General features: G+C 37.2%; 1 protein-coding gene across 1 annotated transcript in view; it reads right to left on the bottom strand.

The window, feature by feature from the left end:
* LOC146614676 (BMP/retinoic acid-inducible neural-specific protein 3-like) overlaps positions 1 to 18039 on the bottom strand; it is a 62382-nt gene that overhangs the window by 20188 nt on the left and 24155 nt on the right. Inside the window, exons 2-3 of the mRNA XM_085375652.1 lie at positions 15466 to 15656; positions 13752 to 13936 (exon numbers count right to left, since the gene is read on the bottom strand). Of these exons, the coding sequence (XP_085231778.1) occupies positions 13752 to 13936; positions 15466 to 15656 (376 nt within the window). The remainder of the gene's footprint in view (positions 1 to 13751; positions 13937 to 15465; positions 15657 to 18039) is intronic.

Below are 18039 nucleotides of genomic sequence, written 5' to 3'. Positions count from 1 at the left end.
AAATGTCTCAAGCCAGCTAAATTAAGCACAAAATCTGAACAAACTGAGAGGTGTTACAGTTCAGAGATTTTTACACAAGATGTGATCCAATGTGGAACTCTGCATAAATAGAACATCACTTCAGGCACATGTCAATGCTTTTTAAGGTTATAGTATGCCCTTTAAGGCAGTAAAATGACACATGGAAAGGTTAGGTTCTACGTCAGGGTTAGGGCATCATTCTTGGAGGTGAAATAACAACATTATAAAAATGTGCAGTAAAAAGCCACAAAACGGCTTGCAGTGTTATTCATAATACTAGGTTGTGTGGTGATAAAGACACGCTGAACTCTAAACAGATTCTTTCTCGAAAAGCCCATTTTATGGAGTGAATGTTAAATCTGCTGAAGAAGATGTGTTAAAACTTGGGCGTGAGAAAAGTTGGGGAACGAGAGAACAACTTTTGATAGGGGTGTAAAAAAAACTATTCCAAGGAGCCTTGAAACATGCAAACTATATCCAAGTCCCTCCAAAACACCAGATTTGTGCTGACAAAACAGTCACCCATTTCTCCTGTCCTTTTGAGCTTATATAGTTTGTGAGCAATCTCAGCTCAATCATTGTTGACAAAAGCTTAATTTAGCGCATGTGTATATGCATGCAGGATCCACAGGCACCAAAGATAAGCTGACAACCTGAAGGGAAATCCATCTCTGTCGCTGTCACTCGTGAATTATTGCCAAAAACCATGACGCTGTCTTCTTTTAATAATTTCCCAAGAGTCTAATAAAAGTAACTCCATCTCCTTGCCAGATTAATGACGGCAACTGTGGTATCCAGCCAGGAGGAAAAGGAAGACTTTTGCCGCTGTGGGCAGAAAAGTTGTCTCTTTTGACATCTGCTTTTGACAACTACAAGGTCAATGAATAACACAGAGTGCAAAGAGACGTGCAGAGGAATAATGGCTGGGAGCTCTATATCTGCTGTATGCATGCACACATTGTATCAATACCCCATAAAATTAAAACCTTACTGAGCAAGTATTTTTCAATTTACAAAAAATATAGTCTATTGCTTATTAAAAAAATCACAATTTTCATTCTCCAGGACAGGGAGACAGCAGTAAAGCATTGGAGAGAGATGGACTTCCATTCTTCTTTTTGTTATGGATGCCTTAATGCTATTAATTAAAATCCAAGCAGCCTATATAGTGACATACAAATTAATTTCTAACACAGACAGATGTCCAACTTAAAGTGGAAAATTGACCAAATGCAAATCTAAAGATGGCTTTTCTATGCATAGCAATGAGGCCATCTGCAAAAGGAACCCAGTGGAGCAGAGCATGTGTGCACAGTCAGCCTTCCCTATTAGAAAGCAACCCAAAAATGAAAAAAAAAAGTTTTTTGCTAAAGGAGTCAAGACTTTTTTTTTTTTTAAACTGTGATCAGTAAAAGCCACGGATCCGTTGGCGGGGGAATTATTAATGCACCATAATTGTATACAAGATAACTGTGCTGACTATGTTTGAATAACTAACAGCTGCATTTAATGGAACATTTAATTGCGCTTAAAGGCTTTTGTAGAATAAGCGCTTTGTGACGCTCATACATGCTGTGGACGTGACACTTTTCACTATACCCTCCAGGCTTACCTTTTGATTAACTTATTACAAGCCTAGTACTCATTTAGAATTCACTAAACCTAAAACCATATTTAAAAAAATATTGGTTCATAAGACAAGTATTTTTAATCACAATTTTTAAAAGATCAAGATCTAAACTTTGCTGAAACAGGCATCACCATAACACGATCATTGTAACAAAGTCCCATAGATTTCCGATAAAGATTTGATAACTGAAATGAAAGCCTTTTGTATTCTCTGGATGGCAACAATGAACAATACAAATATAATGAGCATGAAAATTAAAAAACAAACAAAAAAACCCCCACAAAAATGCCTTCTATAATAAAACCTGAAAAAATATATTGGCTAAAATAATCAACCTACTGTTAAAGCAAATATGGCACATGAAAATATTCCACTCTAGAATTAATAGATAAATCCTGTTAAAATGATCCATTAAGTTGTTATTACTGAATATTTAAATTACTGTCTCCCTCCCACATTACATTCCTCTTTCTACCGCTTTGCACATAGTACATGAACTATCAACCTTTTTTGAGCTGGTTGGTGAAAAACAATGGTCCAATTTTTGCTGAATACGAATCTACAAAAAGGGGTTTAAAAGCTAGGAATACCATGACGATAACCTCAGCATAATTTACCATGAACAATTAACTGACCTCAAGCTAAAACTCTGCCAGTGAACCTGACACTTCCCCATGCCAACGTCAAGATTGCTCTGCCTATTTCCTTTTGAGTTAACCTACAAGCAAATATAAGTGGGCTACTTAAAATACTTTAGCCAGCAGACAGTCTTGTTGCTACACACCACTCTGCAACCCTCTTCCAGTCTAAGTTTCCACCATTCATTTTTGTTTCTTTCTCCCCTTGACTTTACTGGCTTTAAAAAAAAATATTTCATGTTCTTTGACATGGAAGAGCAGGGTTGTGTTCTCCAATCATAGGCTATACAAGTGGCTGGCAGGTGTGGGAACAGAAACATTCTGGCAAATATGAATTAGTAGAGATGAAATAACAATCCTACTTTGACTAAAGAGGTTCTAAAAGAAGTGTTACTAGTACAGTGCTATGTGGCTACTATAAGCTGCATCTATGCAGAGGTGCTCTTATTTCCACCCACAGTCCAGCTGGGTATATGTTGGGTTAATTTTGGCTTCTAATTTAGCTTTAGGTGTTGATTGAACATGAACGGTTGTCTGTCTTTCTGAGTTGGTCATGTAATAGACTCTAGTTTAACGCTGAAACCTAGCTGGATGAGCGACTGAGAAAAATTGAGTGCTCTGGAAGTCTACTAAAAGAATGAATACCTCTTTTTCCAAAGATAATCTCATATTTAGAGTCTCTAAAATTTCCAACAGGCATTTAACAAAACTGAGATCTGAAATGCTGTTTTTAACTCATTTTATTTTTATCATTCAGTGAGCTTTTTTACCCACACATTTGTTGTGGTACCTCACTTGTTTGTTTGCGTTTTTCCTTTAATTTGTCTCTATAGTCAAGCAAAGCAGGCATTCCCCAGTGACCCCTGAAGGCATCCTCCTCAGCTTCTTCTTACACTCTTGTCTGTAAAATATGTAGGTCTGCTGCTGCCACACACATTCGTTCAGGGGAAACACTGCTGCTTGTAAAGTTAACATTGCTCCCCTCTGAGATGGCACAGTGGCCCAACACACAAGTGCGCCATTTTGACTTTTGGAGCAGGTGAGAGCCAGAGCCAGGATTTGGCATCGTAACTGGACTAAGCACAGCACAGCTGCTTGTTTTCCTCAGTTTTCACAGTGGAAGAAGATAGATGGTGAATCTCACGTCTCCCACTGGAAAGGTTGTGTACACACAGAGTAAAGGACACCTCAATTTCTCCCTCTAGTTCAAATCTGTTTTATTTGGTAGAGCAGCAGTGAAGCTGTTTCACTGCAACCAGATAAACATGATAACAGAAAAGAAGAAAACAGAGCAAATTCAATAAGATTATTCAACAGGAAGCACATGAAATCAAACAAATCTGACCAACCTCAAAATCAGCTCTCTTTTTTGTTAACGTAAAAAAACATAAAAGTATAATCAATAAAGGCACTCAAAATGTTACCACAATAAAATGAATATAATCCTTATCACCTTTTGTGACGCTGACCCTGCAAGCATGACAAATGGAAGCTGTTTGATTAGTGTGATACTTTCAAAGTATTATCTAAAATGTGTGAACATCAGTATTATCTCTCTATTTCACACTCTCTGACAAGTAAAATGGAAACTTATTGACTGAGAATAATGACTATAAAAGCCTGGGACTAAAATACTAATAATCAGAACACTGAAGGGCACCAATGCTTATTTCTATTATGCTCCATCACAGATATTAAACTGATGCAGTTTCCAATAATAAATATGCTCAAAATCAGTTATAGAAAACCAAATGCATAGAACAAATTTACATTTTGTTTTTTTGCAACACCTCGAGTGGAATTAAATTTTTAGCTCCAGGTATTTTTTTTGCAGCACTTTATTGATTTAAACACAAACTCACAGTCTTATGTAGATATTTGATGCACTTACATTACTTACGCTTTTATTTTAATATTCTGGAAAAACACTTTTTAACCCACCCATATGTTCATACATACGGAGCCCCGCAAGGGACATGGGAGGAAAAAAAATTAAGACGACTTAATTTTTTTAAATATTTAAATATTTTTTTTATATTTATATATAGGTATATATATATATATATATATATATATATATATATATATATATATATATAGTTTAAAAAAAACAGTTCATCCTAACTGGAATGCACTTGATTTTTCACAGACTTACTAAGAAATATTTTCTTTCTGACAACTGACTGACAAGAAATCATTAGAGATACAGTTTTGTTTGATTTAATTGTAGATGAACTGAAGCTAACAAATTAAATAAAATTTAATTTGTAATTACCTTGATAAAAGGTAATTACGCCACAAGTTGGCTGTTAAGATACCTGTCTTCTCTGAATCAGATTATGAAGTGTCTTGCCAGGCAAGTAAATGGATGATAGCCTGTGTGTTACTAGTGTGAAGCCTTGGCAGGGCAAAATATCACTTAGCCCTTTAACATGTTCCACTGATACAGATGGCTCTGAGGCACATTCATTATTTAAAAATGTGGCTTTAATATTATTATAATACAAGTTAGGAGCATTTTACTGATGAACATTCATCACTGCTGCAAATCTCTCATATGAATAATTCCACAAAACAGCATAAAATGTCACTTAGTGAGCTTGTGTTGTCAGATGTTTGAGCAACAATGGACTTTGAATGGCTGCACTTTCTGCTTGCTGGAGAAAAAAAGTACAAGATGACATTAATGTTTCATGTTTAAAAAAAAATTCATCGCTCATCTCAAAATTGCCTCATTCTCTGCACCTTCAAGAATTGCTGTTCCCTTAATCACCACGGCGTAGTGGATGTGCAAATCCACATTTGCATCTGAGATACGTTTCCGCCTGTTTATTCAGTCTTTGAGGATTTCCGTGCATGTTTAAGACCACTTTGTTGCACTGGCTTACACTCTAATGTCAACCAAAGGGGGGGATAAGCTTATAAAGTATAAGCAAGAAAAAAGAGGAGGAGGAAGCAAATAGCATCAGAATGTGATTATTGTGTGGCTTTTGGAATGGGGGAAAAAAGGCACGGGGGGAAAGTGCAATTTAATACTCAATGTGCTTTTATGTTCACTAAGGGAAACTAAGCTATGCTTTTTTACTGCAAGTAGTGGAAGAGGGGCGAGGGAGCAAATTTGACTGTGTTGTTTTAGCTCCTCGGGCCTCACCTCTGTTAACCTACAGCACATGAAAAAGAGGAAGCTGGGAGAAGAGATCTCCCAGCTTCTTCTTGACATCTAAAGTCAGATTTCAGCTTTGCCATAATCAGCTTCTTCGTCTACAACATATCAAGGAAGGGAACTTGTGTTAAAATTTGGTGAAGAACATGGTTAAGAGCTAAAAAGAAGAGCATTTATCTTCCTTTCTGAATAATGGCCATGAAAAAAAAGATCTGTCCATAATGAATTATTCATCCATGCTCACGATGACAAAGTACTTTGTCTTTTTTCATTTGGTTTTCTTTATCATCGCATCAAAACAGCCTCAAACTTTGGAAGCCCTGTGCTCTGAAATTGTTGCTCAGCAGCAGTTATCTGCTAATCTTCAGATGCTCAAACTTTATTTGTGCGCTCCTTAACTTGGACAAACTGAGTGTAATGGCTGAACAGCTAAGGCAGGCACAGCAGATTGGGTCAAGCAATCCTTATCACTTCTCCTTCCTGTCAGTGATATTCCCCTCACAAGCTTAGTTTAATGAATCTTCAATGTGGACGAGCTGGTGCAGCAAATAAAAGGTAAGTAGGATGACTATTGCAACTTTTCCTGTGTACTTGGATCCTGGGCTAAAAGGCCCTCTAAATAAGGCTTTTCTGTCCTCGTCTCATCTCTTCCACTCACCCGCATATGACACCTTAACTCGTACCGCAAAATGTTTGACAAATGACGGCAGCTCTCAAAGGAAATTACTGAAATGGAAGGGCTGATTCATCACACTATGTAACAGCAGAGCCATTTTTTTCTTTTTTGCACTCCTATCTCATTTTTCCCGTCTTTGATTATTTTCCAGAGCTGCTTCGCTCAGTCCTACAGGCCTTCAGGCCAAGCGTTTCCACCATTTAAATATGTTATCTCTTAAAACCAGGGGACCAATGCTCTTCTTAAAGGCAGCTTTGTTTTGGCATTCGTCTTCATTTGGGTGAGGTAAAAATCCATGTTTGAAATTAAAGGCTGGTGATGCTGTGAATATTTTACATCAGTCACCTGAAAATGCCTCACAAACAAACGTACCCTAGAGGGCTTTTTCTCTATTCATCTCAGTCAGAGGGGTTTTTAGCAGCACTTTGGTTCAGTGGTGGCTGCCAAATCAGCTCAACGTCCTCTTGCCAATTCACTTTAGAGAATGTACAGTTTTATCTCTGATGGACTGCGTAGTGGGGCATCACTAAGGACAAGTCAATGAAGAATAGGCTGCATCTGAGGAAAAAAAGCAGGCAGTTTGGCTTTTTTTTTTCTTTGTTACTGCAGCTACACAAGGAAACAGACCGGACAGTCAAGTTCTATTTTTTTTTTTTCCAAAGTGAACAAAGCCCTGACCATGTTTGCTCAAACCTGTTTAATATTAGTTTATAGATGCTGTTTATTTGTGATTTGGACGGTATTCAGTTTTCAATGTAGGAATTTAGATAATAATTTGATGTTTAATATGAAAAATTTCAGCAATTTCAACTGGGGCACAATACATCTTGCTCACGCTCAGCAGTGATCATTACGCTTCCGTTCACCTCATTGTTGTGCTAATTAGCAACTTTGTCTTCCAGAATTATCTCTTTCATACTCAGTGAAAAATCTATAGCTGATGTAGCTTCTGCTCTCTCTTTCTCTCTCACAGCAGCTGCACCCACACAGAGGCTGTGAACTGTTTGAGAGAACAAAGTAAGACAACTTCTGTTGCTTCTTTCTCTCTCAGTGATAACTTTCAATGTAAAGACACAGCACACCCATTAACATTTGTATATGGTGATCTTTTCAGACATGTCACAGTTCTAAAATCACCCATCCACCAAGGGTTTCATTCACACTAACTACATGCTTATCCACTTCACCTAACATTCCTTTTATAAGAGGGTTAATAATGGTTTGGTTTTTCCTACAAACACTGTTGCCTCATTTAGCAATGCATGTGGATGACTTCGTAACTTTGTGAAGTTACAGTTAAAAAAAAAAAAAACTTGCACACATAATTACTACTTATTTTTTCGAACAGGCCCTGTTTACCCTGTCTAGTAATTTTGGATTGTTCATGCTTGGCTTCTTCAAAAAGGGCTGTCTTTATCATAATAGATTATTTCAGTAGGTAAAAAAGTGGGCTGCAATGATTCAGATTCCACCACAATCGGTTCATAAATTTTTTTTAAAAAAGGCAGTTTAATACAAAATACTGTGAAGTGACATCGTTTTTTATATGTTGCAGTCTGGCAGTCCTTTCCATTGAAGACATGGACATAGTTAAATTACCACATAATTACCACCTGCACATTCTGTAAATCTTTTTTCCTACTGATCCCTAACATGTGTCCATGCTGTAAATGCCAATAAAGTTGTGGTCAGAGGACGTTAGTATCTAAAAAGCTCTTATGAAGGCAAACGACCACAGATAGGGTAACACTTTCTAAGATTATGAAATTCATTATTAATTACCAAACAAATAAGCTAGTACTAACTCTGGAACCTTCAGTGTGTAGGGTTGGGGAACTCCAGGCCTCAAGTGCTGGTGTCCTGCAGGTTTTAGATCTCACCCTGGGACAACCAGTGTTGGGACTAACGCGTTATTAAGTAACGCGTTACAGTAACTACGTTATTATTGTGGTAACGAGCACGGTAACTAGTTATTATGCCAAAACCGGGAACGCGTTATTCGTTACTGGGATTTAGATAGGCTCGTTATTCGTTACTTCGTGAGGTGGCTATCGCGGAGCTTCCACAGATTCAATAACATTAGCAAGTGGTGGAAGTCAGCAGGTGGATGAAGGAAAAGGGAGGCAAGAGGAGAGACCCGAAGCGGCCGCTGGTCCGAGAGTGTCAGGTGAACTGAACTTCAGGTAAGTTATAACCTGCAGTCCATCTGGGTCAGATATGAACCAAGTTTAGGTGGAGTTTATTTTTGTTATGCTGACTTTTTCGTACTGCGTGCTAGCTAGCATGACGGAGTTTCTATACAGCTGGGTGGGTGCTATGTTACTGATGTTGAACTTTATTTTGTTCATAAGGTTAATTATTAGAGTTGCCAACCGTCCCGTAAAAAACGGAATCGTCTCGTATTCAGAGAAAATATCACGCGTTTCGTATTGAGGTGAAAAGGAACACAGTTTGTGTTTCAGCTACAATGTAAAAGACACAAAGCTGGAGTTATTCTGTGTTTACGCTGCACAGCTGCCTCTTCTTCTCTCATCCTCTCACCCTCCCTCTCCTGTTTCTACTTCAATCATGAAACTGATCAATGATCAGCTGATCGGCTTTTCTCTCTTGTTTATTTATCGCCCACTTTGCGCCAGAAAGAGGAAACCAGCAGATGTCACGGTAAACAACAGCAGCACGTTTACGCTTGATCAGCTGCTGTTAGAATTTATTTAATATTAATTTCTAGTATCAGCTGATGTTGGCTGGAGCCACAGCTGTAAACCTGCTGGTCATGATATGGTTTGGTTGTGTGGTGAGAGGGAAACATGAAGATGAAACCAGGAGATGTCCTTACTGAATCATCAGAGCTGTGATGGAGAAACAGGTTTACCTTTTAGGTGACATGAATGAGTTGAAGGGAAGTTATGAACTGTTTCTGAGAGACAAATAACACCAGGATCCTTTTCTAAGTAGCTGACAGCTGGTAACTGTGCAGGGGCGGATCTAGCAAAGTGTTGCCAAGGGTCCATGTAGGGCATTAAAAGGGAAAGGGGGGCTCAAGGAAATACTTTCTTATTCTCATTTAAAATGTCTCACTTTTAAAAAAAATAATTATCTGAGTCTTGCAACAAACAATTGATAGATTGATGCATATATACCATCAGAACAGTGTACATCACTGTCACAACAGTGTTTATTTTCATTCAAAGGCTTTATGATTTTTCCTATAATGGTGGGCCGGTCTCTAGTCAAAACGCCCGGGATGATTTTTTTGTCCCAGTCCAGCTCTGTATGCAGCTCATCTGCAGTCTGGTGTTACCTACATCTTCCTGTTCAGAAGGCAGAATTTCCGAGTTCTGAGTACAATCGAAAGCACCACGACTGCAGTTTTTGTGTTGGATGTAAAAAGCAGGCTAGGATAGAATCAGGCGTGAGATTTCTCTCGTGGAAATGTGCACATTATTTTTTCCTTTCTATTGGTAGGTGGCACAGTGCACTTGTGGCAAGTAAGCAAGCTAGAAGACTGGCAATCTTGCTGGGTATCCAGTTACGGAAGCAACACATTAACAAGAGAATTCTGAGTAAAACCAAAGTTACTTTCCCTAGTAACTAGTTACTCTGAAACTAACGAGTAACTTGAAGTAACTGAGTTACTTTTGATAGAAGTATCTAGTAATGTAACTAAGTTACTAATTTAAAGTAACTTACCCAACACTGGGGACAACACACCTGAATCAAACGATTAGTTCATTACCAGGCCTCTGGAGAACTTCAAGACATATGGAAGAAGTTATTTAGCCATTTAAATCAGCTGTGTTGATTCAAAGACACATCCAAAACCTGCAAGACACCAGCTCTCACTTCGGTCTTAGACAGTAGTTACAAAGACACCAATTCGGACACATCACAACCCAATATTGTGCCAAAATGTGTAATGGACACACATGCAGAAGCTGCATTACCATAAAATATTTAAAGGCAAGTGAACAAGAAAACCTATAGGATACATTTCAGTCATTTCACATTCAGCCCTTAATCGTCAGAAATGATGTATGTAAACGTGTTAATAATGTCTGTTTAAATGCTTTTCTGCTGTTACTGCAGCTTCTGCATGTGTCTTTTCACACTTTGGAGGAGTGAAGTGTGACATAGATACGGTGAACAGGCGTGCCTTTTACATGTTTTGTCGTGATACTGGGTTGCACATCAGGCTTGTATGTATTCTTAAATTAAACAGAATTTTTATAACAACTACATTTCCACATGTTTTTGTAAAACTGGTACTTTTTCAGTAGGTTTGTAATGCGCTCTTATATTTTATGACACCACAATCAGATCCATTTACTGATGAATATCATTTTGTAAAGTTACCTTGCAATAGTTTTTACTATTTATTTTGATTCACATATTTTACTGTGTACTAATTCTCAATTTGGCGTCGTTCCTTATATGTCCTCTGTTATCTAATGTGATCTCATTTTAAATAATATCAGGTAATTTTAGATTGCCTCCTCATTTTCAGCTCAACACATCTTCAAAACATTCAATACATGCTCTCACATAAAGCTCATTTCTTAGTCAGTGGCACTGCAGGAAAGCATCAAAGATCTATAAGCGGCAAACATTGATTTGTTAGTCAGGTCAGGTATCTCTGTTTTTTAGCAGATCCAATCTCAAAACTATCACTGCAGAAGCAGGTGTAATCACATGACAAACAGAATGAAGAAGCTGACCGTGTCTCAGACTGGTGTTTTTACACATTGTTATTGTTACCCACATTCTTAGATGCTAATCTGTGGTTTACCAAAGGTAGGCGTAAACACATTAAAGCCACGTGAAGTAACAGATTCCTCTGAAAACAGAGAATTTTAAGTGAAGGACAAACCCAGCCTATTCAATTCATTCTGCTTGATAACAACTGACAGAGTGATGTATGAACACACCCTGGAGGTATTAAGCTGTAAAAGATGTAGGTTGATAAGCCTACATAAGCCTATCTAGATATGCTCAGAATGCCGCCTCATATGTAAGCTTGTGAATACACACATTAAAGTGAGAAGGGAAGTAAACAGTATTGCTCGCTTCATGTCTTCTCTTGGTTGCTCATTGAATGTGCATGTTTACTCAAATGTCACATCAAAGCCAACACAACAATGCAATACTTGCAAGGAAACTGATATTTTTTTTCTAATTTCTCAGCTAAATAATATTAAGAAGATTATTCAGTTTGTCAGCTTTCAAACATTATAGTTTCTTTTAATAAAATAAATATTGTGTTTGATGTTTCAGAGTTATTTTTTTCTACAAACAACTTTTTAAATACCAGAGACTATATATAAAAGATGTAATCACATAACACAACATTCAGTGCTACAGATGCCACATTGGCTTTGTGGAGCCCAATGTAACATGTTTGGATGAGAAGGTGGAGTGCTGAGTTCTCAGCTAGCACCACCTAGCTTAGTAAACAAGTTGCCTATAAATGCGTATGGGTGTATTACAGACTTAATTGCTAATTAGTGATAATAAGTAACATATGAAAATAGTAGAAGTTTGAAGACCAAAACTTGAGTATTAAAAATGCCTATATCCAGAAGCTACAGCTACATGCGTCAGTAATTAGCTACCATTATAAGTATGAGGCAAACTATCATTTTTTATACCAATTTTTCAATTCAATTTTATTTATATAGCGCCAAATCACAACAACAGTTGCCTCAAGGCGCTTTATATTGTAAGGTAGACCCTACAATAATACATACAGAGAAAAACCCACCAATCATATGACCCACTATGAGCAAGCACTTTGGCAACAGTGAGAAGGAAAAACTCCCTTTTAACAGGAAGAAACTTCCAGCAGAACCAGGCTCAGGGAGGGGCGGGGCCATCTGCTGTGACCAGTTGGGGTGAGAGAAGGAAGACGGGATCTCAAATTAGGGTTATAAACTTTAACAGACTGTAAACATTTTTTTCCTCTTGTAAAGCCATTTTAATATGGACGTCCACGGGGATTGACTCACTTTTGAAAGTAGCCTCAAGTGATTATTTAAGGAATTACAGTATTTGAATCTTTATAGTGGCTTCATTTTCAGCCCCAGGTCGTTGGGTTTTTAATTACATTTTTACAAGCCATTCAAGATTTAACATGTATTATCATTGGTGTGACACAGGGTTGTAGGAATAGTCTCCTACGTTACTAAATAAAAAATAAAATCATTTATAAGAATTAAAGATTATTCTTTAATTATTTAACGACGGTAAGCCAATATAATTTGTGCTTGGCTTACAATCACAAAAAATGAATACTTCAAGGAAAAAAAGGCAAATGGAAAAAAAAAGTATCTAAAATATTCTGGTACAATTGTGCCTTCTATAGAGAAGAAGAAAAATAAATATATTAAATACACTCAACCTGACATAATAGAGCACGTCTATTATGGCTTATATATAATAATTATACTTATAAGCCCTGAGGAAGCTTATGTTAGTATACAAAATAATAATTATAAAATGAATTCCATAAAATAAAATGAAAGCTTGGCAACCACTGTTTTACTTACAAAACTGTTGGGCAAAATGTGTATTATAAGTAAAACTATTAAGCAATAAAGAGGTTGCCTCACTAATGGCTGCCGGTGGATTTTTGGCAAGAACATTAGGTAAGGTCTTAAGTGCATTTAGTCCTAATGGTTCATTAATTAAAAATGGTAAGAAAAATAGCTGTCATTTAACACGGAGGTTCCCTGTCCTTACATAGTTCTAATTCCCTCAACTAAGGGCTTAAAAATATTTTAATATTTCTATTTTGCATTTGAAGCAGTGCACAGTTGCTCATCAAGGTCCTTTCACAGACTGTAAACTGCATAAAGTAAGTGGTAGTAAGTGGTTAGGACTTGGCAAGTACTGACTACTGGATGGGCTTTTCTTGATTTAGTCCAATAGCTACTCTCTAAAAGGAGAGCAAGAATAATTATGCTTGCAACATCATGAGTACACACACAGCCAAATCAGTGACGCTATCTTTTAATAAGAAAGTAACGTTTGGAAATAAAAACCTTTTTTGTAATAATGTGTATTATTAAAGAAAACATATACAGCATTTGATGGGGTAGTTGGACTCCCTTTATAGTTCACCTGAATGAATAAATGTAAAAAGGTAACAATCCCACGATGACCTCTTATCAATTTGCGTACTATTCAACCAGTGGAAAGCATATCAATGGGCTCTTAATATGCAGGTACAAATATAGTTGTTGAACGTGTGCATACTAAATAAATTTGGAGAATAAAATAAAACAATAAAAAAAGCAAAAGCAATCACTGATTGTTGACACAAGCTCCACTTGTTAAAATTAGCCAAATCTGCTGATTGTATGGTTACCACTGAAATACACCATACTGGCTGTGATTGAATTAATTCTTTAGTGAGGGGGCTAATCAAGACCACTTTGCTATGTTTTGAAAAATACAATAATTATGTTTATCCAGTGAAGCAGCATCCAAGCAAATTGGAACAATGACTCAATGAATGGCTGCGTTCATAGATAGAATGCTATAACAATGGGAGCCATTTAAACGATTGGCAAATAATGTGATTCCGTTATTATGTGTGACTCAAGCCCAAAGAGAAGCTGACTTTACCTTGATGGCGGTGGAGGCGATCTGGATGTGGTGCAGCTTGTGCAGGGTGCTCTCCCTGTCAATGAAGTAGGAGGCGGCCAGCTGGTGCAGAGCTTCCAGCGTCACAGCTGTGCCATTCGATTCACTCGCTTCTGATGTTCGACTCAACTTTCGCTTGTCCACAAATATCATTAATGACTCTTCCCCTGCAAAAACGCAGACGCAGTGACACATACAGATTGATTATTTATGACTCCTCCGTGCGAACATCATCATACTCTTTACATTAAACTCATAAAGATGGAAACCTGCTAAGAGAACAAACAGCCCTTGTTACTACACCCTAACTTAGTGATGACTCTATTGCTGTGTTGCACAAATTGAGATTTGTAGAAGTCTTATTAGTTATTATTTTTTCAGATAAAAGCTACATAAGTTTTCCACAATTGATCCTGCTAAAAAATTCCCCACCATTGCGCTGATCTAAAAGTGGTGGGAATGTGCCAGGAAACAAACAAACAGGGAAATTAAGAAGACTTCGATGCAATAAAAACTGGACATAGGCACTGAAGGACGTGCAGTTCAAAAATCAGCATTGCAAATTTTTTTGTACAGAGGTTGCAAAACACAATACTTTTCGTTAGCCAGCATAACTTTATATATTACAATATTTTTACAGAGCACTACTAGCACAGGCTAAAGGTAATGCTGCGTGTTATCTTTGGCGTGCAGCTGTATTTTCTTTCCTTTTGTTTGCAACCAATAATGTGCAAGATTGTCTCTCCGATCTATTTGAATACTGTTGGTATTCAGAGTTTATGCACAAGAGACAAAAGATGAAAAGAGCCAAACAGAGCAGCTGGGAGGTGATTGAACACCAGATAGCTGGGGGCTTTGCTGCACATTACAGCACTCAGGCTAACTTAGATCTATTGTTATGGAAACAGATGATCTACTGACATTTTCAAAGACAGATTTTACATGTTGAGTCAGAAAATCTGCGTTTAAAAAACATACAAATGATTCCACATTCTTGGCCAAAATTAACTTAAATATTTAGAGTAGTTGAACGTGTGCAAAACAAAAAGCTTTTGAGCATTAAACATGTTTAACTGACAGACTCCCTGCTGCTAGAGGTTTACTCTTATTCTGAAGATTACCCTTGATGGCAATTTACTTATTTGACAGACTAAAGTCAAAAGCAACAAGAATAGGCAGACAGAGACACTGTGCCTGCATATGTACTTGGTTCTTTTCAATAGAATAGTAGTTGGAACACAAGTTACAGCAATAAAACTGTGAAACTAAATAAAAAAATTAAAGTCCCTTTAGCATTTTTTATTTGGGTTTTGAAGTAGAGAAGAGAATTTTAAAGATGAAAGGGAAGTGAAAACGCTCCAAAGTCTCAACAGACAAGCAAAACATGAGGCTTTTTTCCCACTCTGTCAAATTCACTCTGGGTCTCAAGCTGAAATACTTGTAAAGATCCTGAAAAAGTTTCTTTAACTCTCTGTGGTCCAAGTCATCACCAGTGGTGACTGGGCTAAGATTAGTGTTAGGGTAGGGACAGAGTTATGGTTGACACCTGTGATGACTTTGACATCAGAGGGTTAAAATTTCTTGTTGTGTAAAAAAGGCTGTGTTCATCTGGCTTCCTAAAACATCACCTTGTTATTCACGTTTTAAGACAAGTCAGTAAAAGCAAAGATAACCACAAGCTGTGTTCTTTATTTACCTCCCAGTGTAGCAGAGAGCAGGAAGTGGGTCCCGTATTTCCTGATAATGTTGTCTGTGATGGCGCTAAGACTGGGCCTCCTGCCCAGCTGCCTAATGGTCTGGAGGAACTCGGGGTCCAGAGGCAAGGAAAAGCCATTGTTCTCTTGTCTCTCCAGGGCCAAGCTGTTCACCTTCCATCGGCCAAACTCCCTGCAATTTCACACAAACACATGCTCACTGTAAGCAAAGGAAAACAACAACATGAATGTTGCATTCAAGCTCGCTTGAAAACAGTCCAGCTGAAGCCAAATGTTATATGGACTCCTCCATAATAAGGTCTTGATTCCTTAGCCTTCAATATGTGAGAAGAATCTCTGTTTTGGCTGTTTTGGGACATTTCCTCTAGACACACAATGCAAAGACTAAATCTACCACATTGATCTGAACAGTAGTTGCAAAGAAATGAAAATAGGGTCCCTTGCCGTTTTAAAGCAGGCAGGACACAGCTTACTCCTCACAATGAGGCCCATATTCAGAACTGTTCCTTGCTGGGCATAAAATGTGATGTATGCATAACCTCTAAGTGAATCATGTGTGCCACTCTTTAAAAGATGAATGATCTCATGCTGTTCCTACCTCCGGCTCACAGAATTGCTTTGCACCATGGTGTAAAAAATATTGTGTTTTTCCACCAATTTTAAATAATAGAGCAATCTTTTCACATCTCCAGTCACTGTTTGAGGAGCTGTCGCTGGACAGTCTGTAATCATGCGTGGAGTCTTGCTGCTTTTAGGACCTCTTTTGGAGAGAACAGGCTTCATCTGTAGCCGATTGATATTCAGCCTCGCCTTGGAGTATGCCAGCTGCCTTTATCTACCAAGTGCAGACTGAGTGCTGCGGCTTGATGCATAGATTAGTGCTATTCAAATACAGCTGGTAATAAATAAGGTTCTTCCCGCAAACTAGCAGGGGAGAAATCTAAGACCTTTCAGTCATATTGGGTAGTTGACTTGGCTTTTGGGAAATTTGCTCGAGGCGTTAGGGTAAAATATAACCTGTTATATCAAAGAATGGCTGCAACACAAGCATAACATGTCTCCTCAAAGATGTATTACAAAACCAAATGAACTTTAACCTTCTGAGATCTGATTTCTCCATTTGCAACAACCCCAACCTAAACCCTTGCTTTAATCGTAGGCAATCAGAATATGAATATATTGTTTTATTGAATATATCTCCAAAGTGTTAGCAATCAGGGAACAAAAACATTAAATGTTCTCACTGGAAGACATCAAAAACTATCTAAATGTTTCCAGATAGGTCTTTTTTACCTTTTTCCAAAACATATGTTTAGGGATAAGTTTATTACTTACGAGGAGTTGATTAAAGTAAATCAAGTTCTGGGAAATAATTTTAAAACAATGAACCTTTATTGCTTGTCCTTCTTTTACGCATAAACTGTTACAATTGTTATTACTCATAATGTCCAAAGTTTAAAAATGTAAGTCAGCATAGGCTTTGCGAGGCAAAAGTCCACACCATCGGTTGCACACCATCGGTTCAAAAAACTGAGCATTTTGTTTTTGTTTTCATTTTAAATTTGAACTTTTAAATTCACTGCAGAGCCTGATCAACTTTTACACCTATAAATATGTATGTATAGAAATATATTACATGAAACCCAGACAGATCATCTAAGATTTAAATCGTCAACAAATATTACCAGAAATTTTGATTTTGATTTGATTTGATTTTTTATTGATTAGCATTCAAATATCTCAGTGAAAACAGAACAAAGATCTACCACAAAGCAAGAAAGCATGAGACAAGGCTAATCAAAAGGTATTGGCTGAAGCATTTGCTTATTATGCCAACCCTTTTCACAAAATATATTTTTGTATGCAGCTCCTGTACACAGGGCTCGAAGCAAATAATAAAACAAAGCAAAAACCAAACAAACAAACAAACAAACAAACAAACAAGAAAAAAACCCAAAAAACTTTCCACCTTAGATAAGTAACTACATCAAGGCAAAAGAATCAAGAGGGTTTTTTTTTTTTTTTTTTTGGGGGGGGGGTTGCTCTTTTCATTCTTGATTTATATATTTTTCTAATACTCTATTTTTAAACATATTTTTAAATACCAGAATGATGAGAAAAAGCTAACTATTTATTTTCATTTGTTGCTGTTACTCAGCAGAGAATACTGAAAAACATCTCTACAGTATTTAATTGTGTCCAACATTATCCCTTTTTATAAATTGATTGTGTAATGGTTCACTGTGCAAGATGCTCTAACACAGCAGCACCTCATGTCAGTTCTTTCGCATTATATATTATTTTAAATTACAATTTCCACAAAACCTTAACCACTGAAAAGGTGCCCACCAGTTTCCATGCTTACCTTCAATTAAGTGGGGACCATAATTGCATACTATATTGCATTTTAAGTCTTTATCAATATGACAATATCTGAAAACCTAAATGCTGTAGGTCACCAGACTAATATACCACTGTCATTAAACAAACACTCATAAACTCCAGAAGATTTTTAATTAGTAAATGAACAAATAAGTATATGAATAAACAAACAA

Source organism: Diplotaxodon limnothrissa, linkage group LG17 (assembly GCF_057381915.1).
Source record: "Diplotaxodon limnothrissa isolate DT_005_m linkage group LG17, D_limnothrissa_male_GT1.1, whole genome shotgun sequence".
NCBI classification, from domain to species: Eukaryota; Metazoa; Chordata; class Actinopteri; order Cichliformes; family Cichlidae; genus Diplotaxodon; species Diplotaxodon limnothrissa.
This window is presented reverse-complemented; position numbering and strand designations above follow the sequence as displayed.